Source organism: Mercurialis annua, linkage group LG1-X, assembly GCF_937616625.2.
Source record: "Mercurialis annua linkage group LG1-X, ddMerAnnu1.2, whole genome shotgun sequence".
In the NCBI taxonomy this organism is placed as follows: domain Eukaryota; kingdom Viridiplantae; phylum Streptophyta; class Magnoliopsida; order Malpighiales; family Euphorbiaceae; genus Mercurialis; species Mercurialis annua.
In genome coordinates, this window is record NC_065570.1 from 66,494,320 (window position 1) to 66,517,666 (window position 23,347).

Genomic DNA, 23,347 nt, shown 5'->3' on the forward strand with positions numbered 1-23,347 from the left:
AAATTATACATTACGAGTCATATTCTTAGCGACGTGAATATTAGTATGGGTGTTGATCATTTCTTATTCATCTTATATTATATAATTTTATTCTTAATTGATAAACAAATAAAAATATTATTTTCAATTGATCAAAATGGATGAGAGTAATTTTTTTTTATTTTGAGTCACAAGTTCACCCTTTAGTCGATTATATTCTTAAGTTCGTAAATAAACTCTAGGTTGTCAAATTTTCGTGAAACGATGCGTTTCCATTGTACACTAATACTAGTTAGGTAGAAAATTAGCAGTTCACTACATTGATTACCATTAAATTGAGTTTCTAAATTCATGTTTATGAAACTACTGAATTTGCATTAACTTAATTAAATATTAGAGCAACGTAAAAACACAAACCAATATAAAAACCATTTGCTCAAACAAATTAAACCATAATAATTCTTCAACACAATTTTTCTACATTGACCCCTGAAATATCATGGCATCAACAATGAAACATCCCGTTCTCTGTTTGCTGTTCATTGTCGTAGCAACAGCGGCGTTTATTCCACCAGGATCATCAGAATTGGAACCGAGTCCGAGTCCGTTATCGCCGGAGCTAGCACCGGGGCAGCTCGGAATTGGAGAATGCTGGTCGACTGTAAGAAAAGTTGAAGGATGCTTTGTGGAAGTTATAAAGGCAATTAATGAGGGGAAAGTTGGTGAAATTGGGACTTCTTGTTGCCAAGCTATATTATCAATTGCAGATAAATGCTGGCCTGAGATGTTACCGTTGCACCCTTTTGTTCCGGCTCTTCTCAAGAACTTTTGTAGTGGAGCTTCATTTGCATTTGCACCTGCTCCTACCCTATTTTAATTGCTTCATTTGAATCAAGAATAATTCAATATATGATGTTATATTTACTTGATTAATAATAATAAATATAGTTTGGTAGTTTCGTAATGCATTAGTTTATATTTGAAGAAAAATAAATACATAAATCTTTTGATGATTACATCTTGTTTTATTTATGGAAAAGGGGTTTAAACACGGTCTCTAACCTTCGAATTAAGGATCATCTAAACCGGTTTGAAAAGGTGCTTAAATGCTACTAATATTTAAAAAGGCTTTCTTAAATCCTCACACTTAACACCATCTCACTATAATGCGTAGGCCGTACCAAATTCCATGGCCGCCTCTAATGATAAAAGACATAAAACCCCTCTCCCGTGCTCTTTTATATCTCTCCCATTTGTCGAGTCGAATAATCCTAGTTTTTCGATAGCTCTTTTTGCGCGCAAAGTACAGCAAGCTATCGCCAGTGTCTAGGTCGATTAGAGGTTCAGTCTGCAGCCTAACCAAAGCGTCACAACAAGAAAAAATGAGCTGAAAAATTTAAATTTGTAAAAAAACTAGGCTTTTTAAATATAAGTTTAATAGTAAAATAAATTTAATTTTTTATAGATTGCCGCAATTTTATTTAAAACTTCTAACTTTTATAGTCTAATTCTAACATTTTGTTGTAATTTTAAGCCAAATTTTTCCCAATCAATTTAATTGTTTCAATTTTTAGCTGAATTTATTAATTAACTCTGTATAATTAACAAAATCTATTTTTCAAAATTTTATAATTTAACTTCCAATATTAAAAAAATCAAAAATAATGTTAAAACCTAATTATAAATTCTTCAATTTTTTCGATGATTGAAGTAAAAAAAGATAGATTTAAAGGTAAAAATGACCGGAAAAGTCAAATAAAACTAATAGATATTGTATTGAGGTGAAAAAAATGAGAAAATTAAATTGATTGAAAAAAGGCTAAAATTATAACCAAATATTAAAATTAGGTTATTATAAAAAAAATAAAAATTTGGATAAAATTATAACCCGCATATGAATTTAATTTACTATTATACATTAAATAATATATCAGTTCATTTATATTTTCATTCACAATTATTTTAAGTGTTACATATTTTTGGAGTAATATATTTCGGCGTCGATATCAACCTACTAGACATGTTCATAGGCCGGGCTTGAATGGACTCGGGCCGGATTTGGGCGGCTTGAATTTTTTAAAGGCAAGCCCAAACCCGGCACGAGTCTGATTCGGACTTCAAATATACTACCCAAACCCGCCTATAATATGACATTTTTTTTTGTCTTCGGCTTGGGCCGGGTTTGAGACCAAAAATTATTATCCAAGCCCGGTCCAAGAAAACGGGCCTGTGCGGGTACCCAGACCCATGCCTACTGGTCCAAATTTTAAAAGAGGCTTATAATTCCTATTTTAATTGATTAATTACTAATGAAGAAATATTTGAATTGGTAAATGTCGGTTAATTATAATGTAATCTGAACTTTCATACAGTTAACAGTAAATAATTTTTTACTTTCTAAAAATAAGTAAAATAAAATATTAACGATAAAATAATTCTAAAATTTCAAGGAGTTTAGAAAAGTTGGAAACTAACAATTTCCAGTAGCAGTATTATAAATAATCACAATTTCTATTCTCTGCAATAGATAATTATCATAATTTATCACATAACAAAAGTAAAAACAGAAAATAAATTAATAAAATATATAAAAATGACATATATATAACCAAAAAAAAAGGATGTAAAGTATACTATAACTCTTCCTCGTCCCCTTATAAAATGCTACGTACACTTCATAAAATGTACCACTTCAACAATATTATAAGATCATTCTTAAATTCTCTCTACAAAATCAATCATAATTATGATGAACAAATTATTTGCTATTCTTTTCCTTGTGATTGTTTGTTCATCAACAAAATGTTTGGCTGAAGATCCTGCTGAAGCTCCATCATCTAGTAGTCCCGTGCCTAAGATTCTGAGCTGTTTGAAAGATATTCGCATTGAAAAAGAATGCATTCATGAGGTTATTGTTTCGTATTACACTCGAAAACTCGATCTGGATCCCGAATGTTGCGCTACTATTGCAGCCATCGATGATGATTGTGTGGCACCCATTTTTGGTTACTTTAGGACTCCATATTTTGGTTGGCAAGTGAAGGAATATTGTAGTGCTCCTGCACCATCTGAAACTCATGGAGATGATTATATTATTTTTTGAATCAGTTTATAGATTAATATTATAATTAGGGTTTTGATTTTCTTAGTTTATGTTTAGTTTTGGGTTTTGATTAGGTTAATTAGAATTTATATGGTATGATCCATTTGGTCTGCCATTTTGTCTAAAACTATCTTTCTTTTATATGAATGAAGAAAATAAAATAAATTATTTCCGCATTCGTGTTTTCTTCTTTCTTTTTATGCTATTTTTTATTGCATAAAGATTTTACAATTATAAAACTAGAATTTACTGAATTCCCGAATAATTCCAATTCATTCATTTTGTTAGCTTGTTTCTCTTCACCTTTTTTTTATGTGTATTAGTAGAAAATACAGCATGACTTTCTACGTAATTTAAGTAACATAAGCTGATATTATGTTTAAAATTAATTTATTTAGATAACTATGCTATATAATTATTAGCTCTACGAAATACTTGATACAGTATCCATTTCAAAATAGTAAAGTTTCTACCAAAACTTGTGTAGCTCGAAAGTTCTATCATAATTAAGGATCATTATGTAAATTTTTCACATCTTAGCTAAAAAAACTATTGAACTTTTATTAGTTATCAAATTATACCTTTGATGTTGATTAACAAGCCTTCAAAGTCCCCTCTAGAAAACAATTCGCTTTCTTCTTTCCCTTTCCCCTGAAACAAAAAACAAAATGCAAAGAAAAAGACCGAGCATTAATAATGATATTATAAGTATTATTTAAAATATTAATAAATATATTATTTTTTAAATACTTGTATTATCTGGTATTTGAACTAGGATGAATAAATGGTAGGTTTTATATGCTTATTTTTTGTGGTATTTAATTCATATGGATTATTATTCTTCCTCGTTTATCTCATTTTCCTATTTTATTTTTGTTTTTTTATATTTTGTGAAGTCATAAATAATTAGAAGGATATATATTTGCATATATTCAAATGTACATATATTTTGTTTGTTATTGAAGTTATCATCAGAAAGTCACTTGTCAGAAAGCGATATTAATATGTTGATATATTCTACGGTAAATATCACGTCATTTAAAAGTTAGTATCCTCTATATAATGAAATTTATAATTTAGTACATTTTTAAAATGATTATAATTTGATGACCTTTTTACATTTATATTTAAATTTAAATGATAGCTTTTCCGGAAAAGAACAAAATAAAATATAGCATCTATTTTATAACTAATTCATAGAATATAATATCCGATAGTCTGATCATGAAACAAAAGGGATTAAGGACTATATTGTTTGATCATGAAATAGAAGGATGAAAGTATAAATTATAATAAATATCAGGGATGTCAAAAATAATTTGTTCATATTTTTATTACCAATATTTGCTTGATAGTAATTTCTACGGACCTTTTGAGGCTCCAGACTGCGAAAATTCATAGGTAGTAAATGTGAATCTGCTACATAATCATCAAATGAAAATGAACATAATAAACCAGTCAACACGCGACGGCTAAACCACCCAAGTCAGCCCCTTTGAAACGTTCTCTCTGTTCTCTCCATGATTATCATTATAAACCCTAATTTTTAATTTTATTTTTTCAATTTTGAATCTTAATTTTGATCTCATCAAATTCAAATTCAAATTCAAAATCAAAATCCGTTGAATCAAAGATGTCATCGGAGATCGAAGTTGTAGAAGAGGTCAACAACAACAGCAAAGAAGTAGGGGAAACGGCGACGTCGTCGAATGGTGAAGAGAATTTGAGAAATGATGTGTATACAGCAGCTGCTTACGGAGATTTAGAGAAGCTTCAAAGATTAGTTGAAAGCGAGGGTTGTTCGGTTTCTGAACCCGATGCTTTAGGTTATTACGCTTTACAATGGGCCGCTTTGAATAATCGAACCGCTGCTGCTCAATATATCATTCAGGTTTGTTTGTTAAAACAAGTTCAAAAGAATGTAGAGTTTTTTTTGTTTTGTTAATTTGTTTAAGTTTTATATTAAAAGTTATTACATAATGTGAATGCAGCACGGAGCAGATGTTAATGCTAGAGATCATACAGGGCAAACGGCACTACACTGGAGTGCTGTTCGAGGTGCTATTCAAGTGGCTGAGCTTTTACTTCAAGAGGGGGCTCGGGTTAATCTGTGTGATATTTATGGTTATCAGGTTATTTTCATATATTGTATGCATATTATCTATATATTTTAAGATTATTATGTGTTGCTACTTAGAAATATGTGGTAAATTTGTCCAAAACTTTTTAAGCATACAACGGCTGAACATTTGCAATAAAATTGCAGATTCTGAAAAGACCTATTAACTTTAATTCAATTAGTTGTCAGATAGAAGTTTCTCAATAAAGCCTAGATGATATGAAACTGCAGTGCCACTACTTGAGTTACTTAGTATTGGCTGTGAGTTTTTGAGAGAGGAAAAATTACTTATCAGAAGTTTCTCATCATTGCAGACGACACACGTTGCAGCACAATATGGTCAGACGGCTTTCCTTTACCACATTGTCTCAAAATGGAATGCTGACCCTGATGTTCCTGATAAAGATGGAAGAAGCCCTTTGCATTGGTATATGATTAACTTCCCTTATGCCATTTTTTCTTTCTCAATTAGTCAGTTTCTTTTCTTGTCAAATGTTACGCCATCTTTACTTCTTTCATTGTTTTCTTGTACTGAATAGTTCTTGTTCCTGGACTGAATAATTTTACGTTCTTCTCCTCTCTTGGTTGACTTTTTTGGAGAATTTTTAGGGCTGCTTATAAAGGTTTTGCCGATTGTATACGCCTTCTATTGTTTCTGGATGCCTACAGGGGACGCCAGGATAAAGAAGGTAGATGCTCAATATGTTAGCACAACTACCTTTTTTTTTCTATTGCATAGAGGAAAATAATCATTTTTATATAGATCTGTGGCAAATCTCTAATAGCCTGGCCTATTCCTATTTGTATATCAGGTTGCACTCCTCTACATTGGGCTGCAATAAGGGGTAACTTGGAGGCATGTACGGTGTTAGTGCAGGCTGGAAAGAAAGAGGACCTAATAGTGACTGATAATACTGGACTTACACCAGCGCAGCTTGCTTCTGACAAGAATCACAGACAAGTTGCATTTTTCCTAGTAGGTTCTCCGTAACCAAAATACTTTTAATTTATTAGTAACAAACTAAGACTATAGTTTCTTGCTTACCTTGATAGTTTATTATGTAAGTATTTATATAGTTCTTTACCTGTATTAATTTGACGACTATCTTGGTCAATACTTTATCTCTCTTCTCATTCTCAATTGAATTTAATTTCGTGTGCTACCATTATAGGCCAGTACATTTGATGTTATATGATATTTGAAAGCAAATGTTTATTCCAAGACAATCTTGGTGCTCATTGACATGGCAGATGTGGAAAAAAGTTTAGGATTTTATGTTCAAATTATTCAATCCGTTCTCTCTTTTTAACTCAACATGAGTATTCAGTGTGTGTATACTTCGGTTAGCCTCACCTTTTTTTCTAATATTTATAGTTCACTCCCTATTCCACTAACTGTGTTTTACAAATGCGATCAAACCAGTTTGTTTTCCAAATATTTCATGCTCTCTTTGGTGTTCCTCGATTTCATTTCTTTGCTGGGTATAGTAAACGTTTTATCACTGTTGTGAGAAATGCAGAGTGCAAATTAATACATATTTTGTTATACAATTCAGTCTCAGATGATTCTCATTTGCAGTTCTAAAACCAGTTTGTATTCTTTTCTTTCAACAAGCCTTGTGTACTGTTCTCATATGAGGTTGTTACTTTCCATGCTTCTTTATAGAAATTTGAAATGATCAATTAAAATTATTGAAATTAGCCTTTATGAATTTAATATCTGTATAAATTTGATTCTCCAGGGAAATGCTCGGAGGTTGCTTGACAAGCGTTGTGACGGGAATAGCCGCCTGGGACGTCTCTCAAAGTTGGGACTTGCACCTGCACTTTGGTCCCTTATTATAATTATGCTGGTGACCTATATTAATTCTGTCATTATGGGTATTTGCTTTATCTTTTTGTTGCAGTTTTTCGCATCCTTATCCTAAATCATCAAGACTGCTTCCCATCTGTTTTTCATTAATAGTCTAATATTAATTCCTTTTCCCATTTCTGTCAGTAATTGTTTCTTAATGATTGTTATGTCTGCAGATTCCGATCTACCAAAGTTAACAGCTGGCTTTGGGCTTTTTGCATGGTTGGGGTTTTTCCTAGCAACTGCTGGATTATTTTTGTTTTATAGGTGTAGCAGGTATACTCTACATGTCTCCCGTTGTAGCTTATTTTATGGTCGAGCATAAATAAATAATCACCATGTCAGTGTTATCAGGTCTTGAGAATATGTTTGATTGATCTTATTGTTTGTGCCAAATACAAATAAATTATTAAAAATTGGCCCGATTTTGAAATCCCCTATGTGCAGCGCTTTATCTTATGTGGTAAAGTTGCAGTTGAAAGATATGCCAGTGCCTCTAATGATTAAAGCATACTAAAACTTTTTTAAGTATCCAGCTTTGGACGAACGTAGAATGACACTTGTAACTTTTCATTCAAAATATCAACATTTCGTTGTTATTTTGAAGGTAGGTTATTGTTACCTGTTAGTCCAATTATGCAAAGAGTGTTCTTCTTGCTGCATTTCACAGTTGTATTTAAAAGGGTCAACATCAAATTCCATGACAAGTTTTAGCAATATGCTTGAAGAAATTGAATCAAAACCTGTTTTCTTTAACTGATATAGTGGCTTAAAGAAAGAACCGGATATTTACCAAATTGCCATGTCAAAGATCCTGAAATTGTGCATTGAGCAGTTTCCATATCAGAGTCAACGGTACAATTAGATTTGACCGCCTCATACTTGCTCACATGCCCATGTAGATATTACAGTGCTGATGAAAGTCCATACATTTTTTTCTATCTTAATCATTCTGTGCATGAAAATTCATTTCTTCATTTTTATTTTTATGCGTAATCTGTTATTAACATGCTGATTTTATTTGGCTTGATTTCTTTCTTTTGCCTTTCCTCCCCTTGTTTCTTTACAGGAAAGATCCGGGTTACATTAGAATGAATGTGCACAATCCAGAAAACGTGAAAGATGATGTAAGTGTCATTATTCATGCCCCTTCCCTGAAAATTTCTCCTTTCCCTCAATACCATCATCACAACCCAAAACTTACACAAAGAATGCTGCTCTCCAGCATTTGTTCCTTCATCATCTCTTCCATAAAAGTGGCTTTGATTCTCTTCTAGCAATTACGTCTATAAAATTCGTACTGGCTGCTTCATTTTCCCCTTCTAACAGAGGGAAACAGGCATTCTATTTCTCTAATTAGTTTGTCATTGTTGTTTCACTTTTCTTTTTTGCAGGAACCTCTTCTTAAAATTGAGATAAATAATCCGGCTTTGCTAGCTGGAAATTGGTCTCAACTCTGCCCAACATGCAAGGTACGATCTTCGGTGCCCATTCATTTCTAATTTTAGGAGACATTGTTCTATTGTCTCAGGGTTATGTTTATCTTCTTAATTTCATTTTGTATTTAATCACAACCAGATTGTTAGACCTCTGCGTGCAAAGCACTGTTCTACATGTGATCGTTGTGTTGAACAATTTGACCATCATTGCCCCTGGGTATCCAATTGCATAGGCAAGGTGCGTAAAACATCATTTAACATGTTTGTTTTTGTTAAGAGTAATCACCAACACTGGAACATACATTTCCACCTTCTATTTATCGATGAGGGCATGAGGCGAATTTACAATCTATCCCTGATAGGATTGAATTGAAAAAGGGTTCATTTGGTTGAACAGGCATTAGTACAATTAGTATGATGACAATTTTTCTATGATGTGTTCAATATAACATCTTCCCTCTAATTAAGTGGGGATACTCCAGCATTTGGAGTTTTTTTTCCTTTTTAAATAAAGTCTGGAGAACTAGTTAGCTGCTTACTACTTTCACGACTTTAGATTTTTCTAGGTAGGATCAACTATTTTATTTTTTCCATGCTTTACACGCAACCGATGCCATTGGCATGGTAATGATTGTGTTTTTTCCCCTGCCTGATACAGAAAAACAAATGGGATTTCTTTATGTTTCTTCTTCTAATGGTTTCAGCAATGCTGATTACTGGTGCAGTATCTCTTACAAGTACGTGACCAGTTGTCTTCTTGAATTCAAAGCTATAATTATTTTGGTTGGTTGCCAAAATGGTTTCTTTTTTTGGCTCACTGTAAATTATTTACTGGATGCAGGAGTTGTGACTGATCCAGTAGCTCCATCTACATTTGGAGCATGGTTAAACCATGCTGCGACTCATCATGTTGGTGCTATTTCATTTTTGCTCGTTGATTTTCTTATGTTCTTTGGCGTCGCAGTGTTAACTGCTGTGCAAGCTTCTCAGGTAAGTCTAGAAGACTACAACCATCCTCTTTCACGCTAGTCATAATTTGATTGGGATGGGATTTTTTTATTCCATGTTTGTTATTTTGGAACTAAGGCTTCATTGCTTTCTTGCATCTAGAAAAATTGTTGAATGGAAAATATTTGAGAATAACCCATACTTAGTTATTTTTAATTTTTAATTATTAACCATGCTCTAATATAAAAGTTCAACCCTGTACTCGTAAATGTTAAAGTTTCTTCATCCATAACTGAAAAGAAGCGCCTGTTATAATTTCTTGGGAGATGCTAAAGTTTATAATAATTTCCCAGTGATTTGCATGTTGTTTCCAAATGACTAGAAACAAGTTAGTTTTTGGAAACAAATTGAGTCTAAATTAGTTCATCACCAGGCGCTGTGTGTGCACTCTACAGTATCTACTTTCATATTTGTTAGGCTGCAGTAATGAGTTGCATCTATGAAACGGCCGTGTTTGGCAGTAACTGATGTTTTAGTTGCTGAATCATATTGTTTAATGTTTATAAGAGCAGGAGAGAGTAAATGTTAGATTTGTGGGCATGCTGTGTTTTACCTATTAACTCGATTCCATCCTTACATTTTATCTCCTGGTATCAGATATCTCACAACATAACAACAAATGAAATGGCAAATCAAATGCGTTATAACTACCTCAGAGGTCCCGGTGGCCGCTTTAGAAACCCATACGATCATGGCGTGAGAAAGAATTGTTCTGATTTCTTGATTAATGGCTATAATGAAGACGTGGAATCTGTCGAAGATTCTGTACATTCGGACGAGGGAATTGGATTGATGCACATGACAAGGGATTCAAGCTCGCAAAATGGGGACGCGCACTCTCATCACATGAATGGCAATGGCCACGTCGCACTTGATGTGAATTCAGACACCAAAGTCCATCAAGGTCATGTCCATTCTTCTAATTGCTCTCATAATAACCATGGAAGAAGTAGAACAGATAATAGTAGCGCTCCCTTGGGTTTAGGTCTCGGTCTTGGACTTGGACGGACCGCTGTTCGAACTGTTGCAGCCTCATGATATTGTGTTGTGTGCGAATTGGGTGCAAGCCGAAACTGATGTGTGTTGTATCATAACACATCCGATTAGGTTCTGTAATTTAATTGATTGTTGCTTCTTTTTACCCCCTCTATACGTGTTTGATTTTGTACAAATTTTATTCTTTTAAATAGTTGTAGCAGCAGCATTCACTATTAATGTCATTTGGCATCCAGTTTTTAGTGAAAATTAATGGAAACGTAGGTAAGCTAACACTGAAGGCGTCTTTATTGCTATTTACCAACTTTAATCATAGAGTACCTCTAATAATTAATATTTAATAAATTAATAATCCTAGTAATTAATAAAAAGCAAAAGGCTCACTTTAGTTCCTGAAGTCAGACATAAAGAATAAATAAGATCCTAAGGTCCAAGCTGGCTCACTTTGGCCCCTAAAGTTATCCAAAATTATTTACATCGCACCACTGTTAGTTTCTTCCTTCTAAATGATATATTTAAATGAAAAAGAGGGTGAAAATGGTAAAAAAAATTATATATATAAAATTGGTAAATATTTTAAATGTTAAGGATTTTTTTGAAATTTTTTTCTAAGGGTCTAGACGGAATAATTGAGCCAACTTTAACATTAGGGTCTTATTAATTCCTTCGATCTGACTTTAGGGATTAAAGTGAGCCTTTTAACTTAATAAAATTTCAGGAAACTAATTTTAATATTACGTCTTATGTAATATTCAATAAATTTATAATTTTAATAATTAATAAATTTTTCATACGCCATGTAATTTAATTATTAGAAGGTTGATCGTATATCTTTAAATTAAGTTGCTAAGTATATGTGCATCAAATCACTATCTGGTTTGGTCAGTTCGATTTTAATTGGGTGTTGATGTCGGTTTGGTGGCAGTTTTGTTTTGGCATATATAACTACTAGTTTTAGCCCGTGCGTTGCACGATTTTTATTTAATTTTATTGTTTGTCATTAATTTTTAATTTTACATTGAAATTAGCACTTATTTATTTTTATGTTTTCTATTTTTTATTTGTATACAATAATAAATAAAGAATAAAATAAAATTAAGTAGAAAAATATTATATTGCATTTTAGTAATCTGCCATCATAACAGACTATTAGCTTATTATTTGTCCATTTAGCTCTCACAAATATATATGTGTGTGTGTGTGAACATCTTTTTATTTTTAAAATGACAAATTTTAATTACTTTTATAAAAATAGTTGCATGATTTATATTTAATAATTATAGCTATCTGAATATATCAAATTAATATTTCTATATTTAATATTTTGATATTTATTCATGGCATAGTCAGGAACATATATTTTTATTAATCTTCCAACGTTTATCCTTAATTTTTAAGATACTTTTTATTCCAGAAAAGAGTTATCATCTCTAAATAATTAGAGTTATAAATTTTGTACATGTTTAAGATTAATTAAACGTTTGTAACATGTATATATTACATAATTATTGAAAGTAACTATAAATATACTTTTGGAATATTTTAATAAACTTGTCTTTATTTTCATCAACCCGTAGTGTGGCATTTATGTTTATGATAAAATATTTAGATTTAGTTTTGAGCAATAATTAATGATATATATTATTTAATAAACAAAAAACACTAAATTCAAACCATTACATTTTATCAATTTAAACCTTAATTTGTTTCATTAATATGTTATTTAAATAGTTAATAATTATATATTAAATCTAGTTTAGTATAATTTAATAAATCCAAAATAAAATATGGTAAAATGTGATATATTCACTCCACCGATTAAATTGAATATTTTTATTACGTATAATTATTTAAATGGATTAATTACTAAATTAAAAACTATAAAATTGGTTTAGAAATATTAATATAGAACAACCTATATCAAAAAAAATAATTTTTAATTTTAATGTTAGGAGGTGGAAACGAATAATTGAGGGACATGAATATATAATGCAAACAAACAATAAAAATATGGTAACTACAGATTTAAAAAATCCAATGGTATGTTAAGTTTTATAGCTATTAATTTAAAAAGGAACGTTACTACAATAAATTAGGATACAAAAAAATTATAAATGGAAAGCAGTATTTAATTACAAATTATTGCCATATGATCATATATTAAGATATAAAATTAATAATGAAAGGCCTAAGAATGATAATATAGGTAAGGATAATAAAACTGTAATTGGTCATTTAATGGCCAAATCCAATTTAAGAGATATAAATAATGAATAATTGTTATGACTGAATATTATCAGTGTACTAAATATAAGATTAACAATCTATTATGAGCGTGGCTTGAGACAAGGCGATCCTCTGTCGCCGTTCCTTTTTATCATTTGCGCCGAGGGTCTTAGCCATTTATTGTCTGAAGGAGTTCGTCTTGACCAGCTCCACGGTATAGAGATTTGTAGGGGAGCTCCGGCTATCACCCATTTATTTTTTGCCGATGATAGCTTTATTTTCTTGCGAGCCACGATGGAAGAGATGGGTTCGGTCAAGGATATTCTTAGCAGGTATGAAGCTCTTTCTGGTCAGAAGATCAATTTCCAGAAATCTAACATTATGTTCAGCAAGAATGTCCTTCAGGAGGTCAGGAACGATATCTGTAGTATCTTACAAGTGAGTCCGGTCGAAGATCAAGGGAAGTATCTGGGTCTTCCGTCCTTTGTAGGCAAGAACAAAAATCAGATTTTCAACTTTATCAAAGAGCGTGTTTGGCAAAAGATTAAAAGTTGGAACTCGATCTTTCTCTCTAGAGGCGGAAAGGAAATTCTCCTGAAAACTGTTGCGCAAGCTTTACCAAACTTCGTCATGAACGTTTTTTTACTTCCGTCGGGATTGTGCGATGAGCTTGAAAGGATGATGAACGCCTTTTGGTGGGGGTCTAACAATCAGGAGAAGCGTGGAGTTAGATGGGCAAGTTGGGACAAGCTTTGCATTCCTAAAAAATTTGGCGGTTTGGGTTTCCGTAAGGTCCGCGACTTCAATATTGCTATGCTTTCTAGGCAAGCTTGGCGGCTGTTGAGTAGAGAAAACTCCCTTATGGCCAGAATTTTCAAAGCCCGTTACTTCCCAAACTCCTCTTTTTTAGATGCGAATCTGGGTTCGAACCCAAGTTTCGTTTGGCGAAGTATCTTTGAATCTCAGTCGGTTGTGAAGTCTGGTGCACGTACTAGGATCGGTAACGGCAAGAATACCAATGTCTGGACTGGTCCGTGGCTCATTGACAAAGATTTTTCAAAGGTTATTACAGCTGCCCCCTTGCACTTGATTGATTCTAAGGTCTGTAACCTTTTTAATGTGCATGAGAAGTCTTGGGATATTAATCTGTTGAACGACATTTTCTGCCAAGCTGACGTCTCTAGAATTCTTCAAGTTCCTCTCAGTACTCGAGATATAGATGATAGCTTATGTTGGGCGTTGGAAGCAAACGGTAAATTCTCCGTTAAGAGCAGCTATCGGCACATCAGAGGTGAAATCACTGCTCTGCCATGGGAAGTTTGGGACTGGATTTGGAAGCTTCGCATCCCGCTGCACGTTCGTAATTTTATGTGGAGACTTTGCTCGGGTTTTCTGCCTACTGCGGTGGCTTTGTCGACCAAGCATGTGTTCATTAATGAGGTCTGCCCGGTTTGCAATTCTTTCTCTGAAACAGATATCCACTTGATGCGTGAGTGTTCCTTTGCTGAAAGATGCTGGTCTTTGAGTAATAATCAGGTGTTAGCAGTAGCGGGCATTGATGTGAAGAGCTTGCTTAGTGGCTTAGCAAGGATAGCTAATAGTGACGAGGCGGCATTGATGGCAATGATCTGTTGGCAGCTTTGGGTTAACCGTAACAAGATAGTGTGGTCTTCTTGTAAGTTCAGTGAGGTTGAAGTAATCAACGGCGCCGGCGCGCAGCTCTCAGCCTGGACAGCAGCTAATTTCTCTATTCCTCAACTCCGTCCCTCTCTTGTCAACAAAGATGATGGTGTAGTGCGTTGGGTGAAGCCTAAGAGAGGAACTTTCAAAGTTAATGTTGACGCGGCCGTTTTTCCTGGACTCAACAAGATAGGTATGGGCGGTTTAGTGAGAGATTGTGATGGGTCAATAGTAAAAGCTTGGAGCTGCAGTTTAATTGGTACGGTTTCTCCTAGAAATGCCGAGATCATGAGCATCAGAGAAGCTCTGAGTTGGATAGAAGATTTGGATGGAATAACAATCGAATCGGATGCCATGAACGTTATTCTGGAGCTGCGCAACCCGAATTTGATCGAAGCTGAAGTGTTGATCGAAGACTGCTTGGATAGAGCGAAGCAATTCTCTAATTTATTTTTTTCCTTTGTAAGACGATCTGCGAATCAGGCGGCGCACAATTTAGCGCATTACGCCCGTTCCTTGTCTGATCATCAGGTGTGGTCTTCGGACTTTCCTGAATTTCTTACGACTGTAATTGCTTCAGATTTAGTTTAATATAACTCCTTTTGATCCTAAAAAAAAAAACAATCTATTATGCAACAAAAATCAATTTAGTTCCAAGATACAAATTAAAAGGCCGAATTGATCCTTTTTCCAAAATAACTTTTCCAACCGAAAATTAAAATCTTCCATCTTCTTGTTCCTGTCATCACCTTTTCATCTTCATCAATAAAACAACCAAGTCCTCCACACAATACCCTAACTTCTCTCTCAAAAATCAGCTCACTTCCCACTCTCTCTCTCTAGAATGTCGAAGCAAATAAAATTGAAAACGAAAAAAACCAAACTTTCTTTGTAGTCTTTTGAAAGTTATTGATTCTCAACATGTAAAGTATTGTATATCCACCTATTTCAGTTTTTCGTTTATAATATAACAATAATTTAATTTAAAGTGTATAGAAACACAAACCTATAATTAAAAATCTAACAAATGCCACCAAATGCTCAAATCAATCGATAATTTATTTACTGTTTATAGAACTCAAAGTCAACAAAATAAATAAATTAATTTACGAATTTGTAAAAAATTACTCTTAAATTTTAAAAAATTACATAAAATATAAAAGAATGTATGCACGGTTGAATCAGTAGGGTTCAATGTGCCAAGAAGAAAGATGTTTGATGTACTTTGATTCAAACATCCCTCCCGGTTTTTATTTAGTTTATATCTAATTATTAAAAAAAGCCAATTTCGAGCAGTTGACATTAATATCCAATTATAAAAATAAAAAAATATCGGTTAAATTAAGTTCATACTCACCTTCGAACTCGCTCAGAAATAGTGAATAATTTCCTTTAATCAGCTGAAACCAACATCCGAACTAAATACAAATTAAGAAACACAAAGAAAATTGTAAAAGCCAAACCTTATACCCACGAATAATTATTAGCGACAATAATCGGAAAAACAATTAGCTCAATCTACATGAATGAAATAAGCTTTTTTTTTGACATAATGCTTTCTAATTAAATCATATGTCGTAGAATTGATATTCCTAATAAACAAATAAATATAAGTTAAATAATTTTAAAAATAAAATAATATAGAAATAATATAAATATAGCAATTAAATAAACAATACAAATTACCCTATTATTGTAATATGAAAGGAAAAATTTAAAATTATATATAAAATAAAATGAAACAAAAATAATATGAATATAGACAATTAAATAAACACATAAAAAATGGTTAATTTGTAATACAAATTACCTTGTAATTGTAATTTGAAAGGAAATATATGCAATTTTTTAAGTATGCTAAAGAGATACTATGGTATGAAAAATCTTAAGAAGATTGAGGTTGGAAAAAGCTATTATATAGTATTCAAATTGAGATGTTACATTCTTGTGTCATTTATAACAATTATGAGTGGGCCTATATTAAATTTGTAAATTGAATTGATAATATTAATGTTCAAAAACTGAAATTCCAACGTTTCAACCCTTTGTTGCTACATTCTTTGGTCATTAATAACTATTATAAGTAGGTCTATATCTAATTAGTAATAGTAATATCATCTATTAAATAAAATTATAAAAAGTTTAAATTTAAAATTACCTCTTGATAATTTTGAAAAAAATTAATCCATCTAGATGCGGACATGATTTTTGGGTGTAAAGATTTCGGATGGATTAATTTTAAAAATATTAAAGTAATTGTTATTTGTTATAAGAGATATTGTTTTATTGTCATTATTATAAAAGGATAAAATATGTTGGTAAATTACATGATTTGTTTGTCTTTGAGAGAATTTTGTAATATTTTATTATGATTCTTATGCATTTATTGTGATTGTTTTTAGAATGCACCTTCAATAATTTTCATAACAGTTAAATGATAACAAATGGAAAGTAAATAATTTAGGAATAGATATTAATGACTAAAAAAATGGGCGAGAACTAATATTAATGACTAAAAAAAAGGATGAGAATCAATATTAATGACTAAAATATTCCTATTTTTGTAGAACGTTTTCTAAAAGAAGAAAAAGGTGAGAAATGAAAGAATTTTAAAGAAGAAAAGGATGAGAACCAATTATATATTGCCAAGTGTCAATCATTTGGAAAAAATGTCATGCTTTATATATATATATAGTAGATTCTTTTGGACAGATTCAAAATTGGCTTAATTATTTTAAAATATTCTATATTTTCGTTCTTTTTTTTATTATGTTTTAAGTTTTCAAAATTGGTGATTAAGCCTAAAAATTTTTATCAATATTGTTTGTACATTACATCACTAAATGCCATTTCCGATAGAAAATCAAAGACTTAAACTTTAATTCGCCCTTTAAATTTATATGTAATAAGCAATTAACATCAAAATTTACTTGGAGAAAAGATGGAAAAAAAAATTCCATTGCTGAAACACTAGTAAAACATGAGTAGCAGCAGTACAAAGTTTACACTTTATAGTGCAAATCCAAATCACAAATTAAGATAGAAAAATATGCATTATTGAAACTAGCTGACAAAATGAATGAAGAATGCAACTATCCTGTCACCTATTGACTGTTACCCTAAACAGGGGAAAGAAATGCAAGCAAATGCAGGAATTAACAAAAAGCCGATATTTCTGCTATTTTATCTTCCCCCCATTCGTATGAAAAAAATAAAAATTAAATTGAGAACGATCTTTCAACAAATTTCCATACAACTGCTGTGATTCCAAATATACGGGGCCGGTTACCGGTTACCAAATCCAAAAGGTAAAATGCAAGAGACCTGCAGGATAACATTTAATTAGCTTCCAAAAAATGCCTTGCAAAGCTGCATTGTTGAATGTTGATGCAGTGATTGTACAGAAAGGGAAAAAATACAGTTCATTAAACTACAGTTAAGGAAGAAATAGGAATTATGTATTTTAACTAAATTTAGCATCGACAATAAAATGCCTGACAAGCTTTTGCAGAAGAAAAAAGGAAGTTCAATGCACTAGTGTTGAAAGCTTTATAATACCAGTACATGAATATGATAATTTAAACCACTATATTCTATACTTCACATGCAAGATAGCTTCATTAAGAAACAGGAAAATTAAAAGGTTTTTAATTAGAGTAAATGTTTCGAGTACTTATTTTTTTCTTATGTACCTTAGCATGCAAGACTTCAACAATTCTAGATGAGGTTTCAGGGCATGATATAGAAGTTTCAAAGAGTGATTCATGTAAGCTCCAACGCATGATAAAGTTTGGAAACTTTTCGTCGAAGTAAGGGTTCTAGCCGGAAGGAGGGAACCCCACTTTGCCACTTTTTGGCTTCATACATCTCATTCCAAGCTTGTACTATTTCATCAATTTTAAACCCTATGCCTGCAATTTAAGAAATTCATCAGTTAAACTACTTCTAGTCATTTCACAGATGATTGGTTTTAGAGATGATATGTTCCATATGCAAAAAAATTCAGCAGTTTTTAATTACCTTCAACTGCATTATAATTTGAAACATGGTTCTTCATCATAACAGCTACATCTGTAGGAGAAGCTCCAGCAAGCTCAAACTTCTCAACCGCAACTTCCAAGGTCTCATGCCAGACTGGTACTCCTAATTTAAACTCCATCATCGATCGCTCATAGAGTATAGTTCCCCATAAGACATTGATCTGAGACCTCATATTGTTAGCCTGCTCATTGTTTTCTTCCACTAATACATCCTTTAATAGTCCATCTAACCCCTTTTTCTCCGATTGAGATGTAACCTTAAGCAAATTAGAAAGCTCCATCTGCCGCTGCGCTTCTGATTCCTCCCACATCTGCATGCCTTTGTCCATGTTTCCCTCAGCACTATTGTAGAGTTCTACGACCTCTTCAGCAGACCATGATTCTATATCAACATTGTTGCTAATCGCAAAATACCAGTAAAGTTTGGCCTGCTCGAATTGTTGTTGGCCTAGAGCTAGAACACCTTCATAGAAATCTGATTTGATTCTCAATGCTGCTTCATATTTTTGTCCTGATTCTGTATATTCCTTCTGAGCCCAATCGTATGCTGATTTTATCTGTTCAAGCAGCAATTCTCTTGAAGAATCTTCCTTGAAGTAAACCCTCTTCTTTGCCCTCGACATATGAACATTTCCCCAATTGAACAATGCCAGAGCTGCCATCTCTTGGAACTTCCCTGCAGCTGTGTCGAAAAGGTCTTGTGCTTCTTCACTTGTAACCGCCTCTTCCATAGCCTCGGAATACACCTTAATACCAAGTTCATGCATGCCCAGATATGCATTGGATTCAAATCCCACATGGTCCTTAAAAAGCTTAGCAAACTCTACTATCCATTCATCAATATGACAAGATCCATTTTCAGCTTTCCTGTAGTCTACCATGTTCCCATTCTCTATAGGAATTTCTTGTCCTGCAACCAGTCTGTGCGCCTCCTCTTTCTCCTCCTCCTTGTCCCCATTCTCGATATGTTTCTCAAAGAACGGATCTTGTTGAGGATTGACTTTGACTAAATACAGCCTGACAGAAGAAGCCTCGGATTCAACTGCTGATTCAGCCCATCTCAATTCTTCCTCACAGGTTATGGTAATTAAATCACCTTCCTGGTCCCTATACTTCATGAGAACTGCTCCCGAGCTTGGAAATCGATCTGCTATCACTTCTCTTAGTTGCGGGAGGCTACAATTAAGAGGTAACTGAGCCCATCTTATGTCTTCACCATATACCAACTTTACCGTCCTCTTTGGTTCTTCTATTGGTAGACTAATTTTCTCCTCGACGACCACTTTATCCTCCGCCCTTTTCTCCTCAATTTGGCTATCATCAACCTTCTTATCAATTATCTCATCACCTGCCTTGGTCTCAATTTTCTTACTTCTCTTCTTCTTCTGTGTCTTCTCCTTCACTGATTTCGGCATACATAAAGTGCTAGGAGGTTCAACATATTCCGGAGGCAATTCAATTACCATATCATTCACCCTTAGACCTTTCTTCTCAAGTACAGTCTTAATCCTTTCCGAGACCTCTAAAGCAATGGCATTATTTGGCTCCAATTTCAAAACCATACTAACATCTCTCAAAGCTAAATCAAGCCTATTCAAAGCTTCATAACACCTAGCCCTCTTCAACAGTGCTTTCCCATACTTTTGTGTGACCTCTAAAGCCAAATTACACTCATTAATCGCTCTTGGATACTCACTATGCCCCATCTGCATATAACAAGCCGCCATATTACTCCTGAGATACGCGACGTCTATATGATTATTTGGGAGCAATTTGATAGCTTTCTCATACTTTATCATAGCTCCTTCATAATCTCTCTTTTGAAACATTTTATTTCCTTCATCCTTTAACTCTTGAGCCATGGAAATAAAAACCTCAGAGTCCTTATCTGTAGCCTTAGGGCTATTACCCCCACCTTTATTAGTTTCTCCATTCTGTTTCTTCTTCTTCCCATTTTGCTTCCCCATCATTAAACCCAACAATCTTAACCACAATTATATCAACCAAACCTACAACTAACTACAAATTTTACTTCAACTAATAACCACTATTCCACAAAAACTCCCAAAGGGTCACAATGAAATTAAAAAACAACTTTGAAACATTATATTTTCATAATTTTACAGATGACATACAAGAGCACATCAAAACCAAGCTTCTATAAAACAATACCCATATACCAAATTTACATATCAATTACAATCTAGTGCCAATTTCTACCAAACGAAGGTAAAAATTCTATCTTTCTCCCTCAAATCTCAATTGGGTGATTCTATTTTAAGCACATTTGGCATTTAAAACGAAGAAACAGAAATGAAAAGGCAAGAACTTGTTTTATTTCTCCAAATCAGGATTTGATATTGCTTATCCGAAAGAAATAACGAAATCCCAATTCAGATAACAATAGAACGATACCTGATTCAGCTGACAAATATTGAAAAAATATAAAGATTTGTAAGAAACTTATCTGGGAATGACTTATTATCTAGAAAGAGGAAATTTTCCAGGAAAATGAAGCTTGGAAAAGAAACAAATGACAGATGTTTTTGGTTTTTGTAATGTTGAAGATTGTGGCAGCTTGATGTGAAGGCCACAAACAAAAGCTGATAATCCAATGTCTCTATAATGTCTTTAGTACATATAATAAAAAAAAAGCAGAAAAATTGTAACTTTTGATGAATATTTATTATTTTTAAGGGTTAATGTCAAAAAAAATCACAAACTTTACACGTTCTCTTATTTTAATCACGCATTTTAAATTTTTTCATTTTCATGCACGAACTATCACTTTTTCCCAAATCCATACACGGCACTGAGGTGGCACTCATTTATTGGTGTGAAATAACCTTCACCTCAGCGAATTACACCAATGGAGTCGTGACATCTCAGCACCGTGCATGAATTTGAAAAAAAGTGATAGTTCGTGCATGAAAATGAGAAAATTTAAACTACGTGATTAAAATGAAAAAATGTGTAAAGTTAGTGAATTTTTATGACATTAATCCTATTTTTAATGATAATCAATGTATGTGAGGTGGGGAAAAGATGTTTCCGTGAATTCCAAGTATCTTGGGGGTGACCATTTAATGAAAAGTTTTAAGGCAAAGATATTATTTGACCAAAGTGCAACCCACCACTTCTATTTGTCTTTTTATTACGTCTCTATTAAGTATTGATATTAAGTATTGATATTATTAAATCCCAAGGCGTAGATGAGTTGGTAAGGCGCTCTTCTAGCTTAAGTGAGGTCGCGGGTTCGAACCGTACTCATGTATGCAGCCGTTTAAAACTTGGGGCCAGAGTTTGCCTCCCGCAAGGGACCTACACAGCTCGAGTGGGGATTAGTCTGAATGTGGAAGGCTTAAAGGTGCCGTCTCATAGTTGAAACCCGTTCAGGAAACCTCATGGACCCTGTACCAAAAAAAAAAGTATTGATATTAAAAATGTACTACTATATAGTTTAAGAACTTCTTGTTCACTAAGCAAGCTCATTAATATTTTGGAAAGTAGCAAATTTATTGATTTTAATTAATAGGCTGGTTATGTATTTTTATTGTAAGGAAAGAATTAAAAAATTATCAAATGTAAGGGATGTATCACATAATATGTGAGCTTTTCTTTTAAATATTTGTTGGTTTTTTGAATAAATACAATAAAATTGACATTGCTTACTCAGACGAAGAACGGAAGAGACATTTAAATACCAAATTTTTATTATCTGAATTGATAGTTATTTATTAATACTATTAGTCTGTGGGATTTTAAGTTTTTACTTTGTTAGTTATGGGAGGATTACTCATAATTCATTAGTTCTATTAATGTAAACTCTTGCAATGTACAACTTACTCAGCATAGCAACATCTTGGCTATATTAACAAAAAGATCAACCAACGACTACAAGTCAAATAATATTCCGCTAAAATCGTAGACTTATTCCACAAACGTTTCTCTTATATCAGATTATATAAAAAAAGACGAAAGAATATCATGTGTGATGCATCAAGCAGAAAATTACAAGTTATTACATATATCCTCAAATGACATAAGTGCTAAATAACATTCTGCTGTAACTCTTTTTACAAGCGCTATTCTCTCTCTAATTATAAAAAAAAAATCATATTTTATTATTAATAGTAAGTTTTTCTATATTCAGTTATTCAGTAATAGAATGATTTGATTTATAATTGGCCTTTTTAATTTCTTTGTTTCATTCTAACTAAAAGAATTATATTTACACATTGTTTTAAATAATTTAATTTTTTTATTTTAATATCTTCATATTTCATTAAATGTATCACATCTTTTTTAATTTTTTTATAAATATATTAATTAAAGAGAATAAAAGAAAAAAATAAATTTAGAAAATATTATATGAATAAAAAATATCAATTAGAATAGAACACTTAAAAATTATTATTTTCAATTAAAATGAAATAGCGGGAATAGTTTTGATATATTATTGTGGGATAAATGTGGTTTTATATTAGGGTGGCGCTATTTCCAGAGCAGATATTACTAGGGCCAGAGTAAATTCTTTTATTTGACCAAATTGTCCTTTGTTAATTTGAGCTTATCTCTTCTTCTTTATTTTTTTTTCTAAAAAATATCACAACTATCTTAAATAGAAAATAAAAATCTTAAATAACATATTTAATTATAGTAACTTTCTTTCTCTCTATTTATAATACAAATTTATTTTATATTTCTTTTTGAAGAATTGAATTTGAAGTTAAATCAACTTAACTTCCATTTTCAGTATTTTTATATAGAGTCCTATTAATTTTTGTTTTATTCATATTTCTTTATTTTTCTCTATTTAATAAAAGAATAATTTTTTCTAATTCAAAAATAATTTCTTTTAATTATAATCTGCTATCTAATTTTTAAAATAGTCAATGATTA

The 23,347-nt window shown here is 32.3% G+C and overlaps 3 protein-coding genes across 3 annotated transcripts; 2 read left to right on the forward strand and 1 right to left on the reverse strand.

Annotated features, from left to right (window-relative positions):
- Positions 1-423: 423 nt before the first annotated feature.
- LOC126666165 (egg cell-secreted protein 1.4-like) lies at positions 424-871 on the forward strand. Its single transcript, XM_050359158.2, has one exon. It carries the CDS (start codon positions 479-481, stop codon positions 854-856), a length of 378 nt encoding a protein of 125 aa, XP_050215115.1. The 5' UTR covers positions 424-478; the 3' UTR covers positions 857-871.
- A 3,574-nt stretch (positions 872-4,445) lies between these two features.
- LOC126663246 (protein S-acyltransferase 24) lies at positions 4,446-10,772 on the forward strand. The gene is made up of 13 exons (XM_050356410.1): positions 4,446-4,973; positions 5,074-5,214; positions 5,516-5,628; positions 5,811-5,890; positions 6,014-6,177; positions 6,944-7,082; positions 7,233-7,332; positions 8,126-8,183; positions 8,451-8,528; positions 8,635-8,733; positions 9,154-9,232; positions 9,337-9,485; positions 10,101-10,772. The coding sequence occupies exons 1-13, from the start codon at positions 4,716-4,718 to the stop codon at positions 10,539-10,541; spliced, it is 1,899 nt and encodes a 632-aa protein (XP_050212367.1). The 5' UTR covers positions 4,446-4,715; the 3' UTR covers positions 10,542-10,772.
- Positions 10,773-17,347: 6,575 nt separating this feature from the next.
- Positions 17,348-21,059, reverse strand: LOC126664433 (protein PHOX1-like). Its single transcript, XM_050356818.2, has 3 exons — positions 18,426-21,059; positions 18,098-18,316; positions 17,348-17,729 (listed from the first exon to the last, which is right to left on the reverse strand). Exons 1-2 carry the CDS (start codon positions 20,413-20,415, stop codon positions 18,168-18,170), a joined length of 2,139 nt encoding a protein of 712 aa, XP_050212775.1. The 5' UTR covers positions 20,416-21,059; the 3' UTR covers positions 17,348-17,729; positions 18,098-18,167.
- Between the last annotated feature and the right edge of the window lie 2,288 nt (positions 21,060-23,347).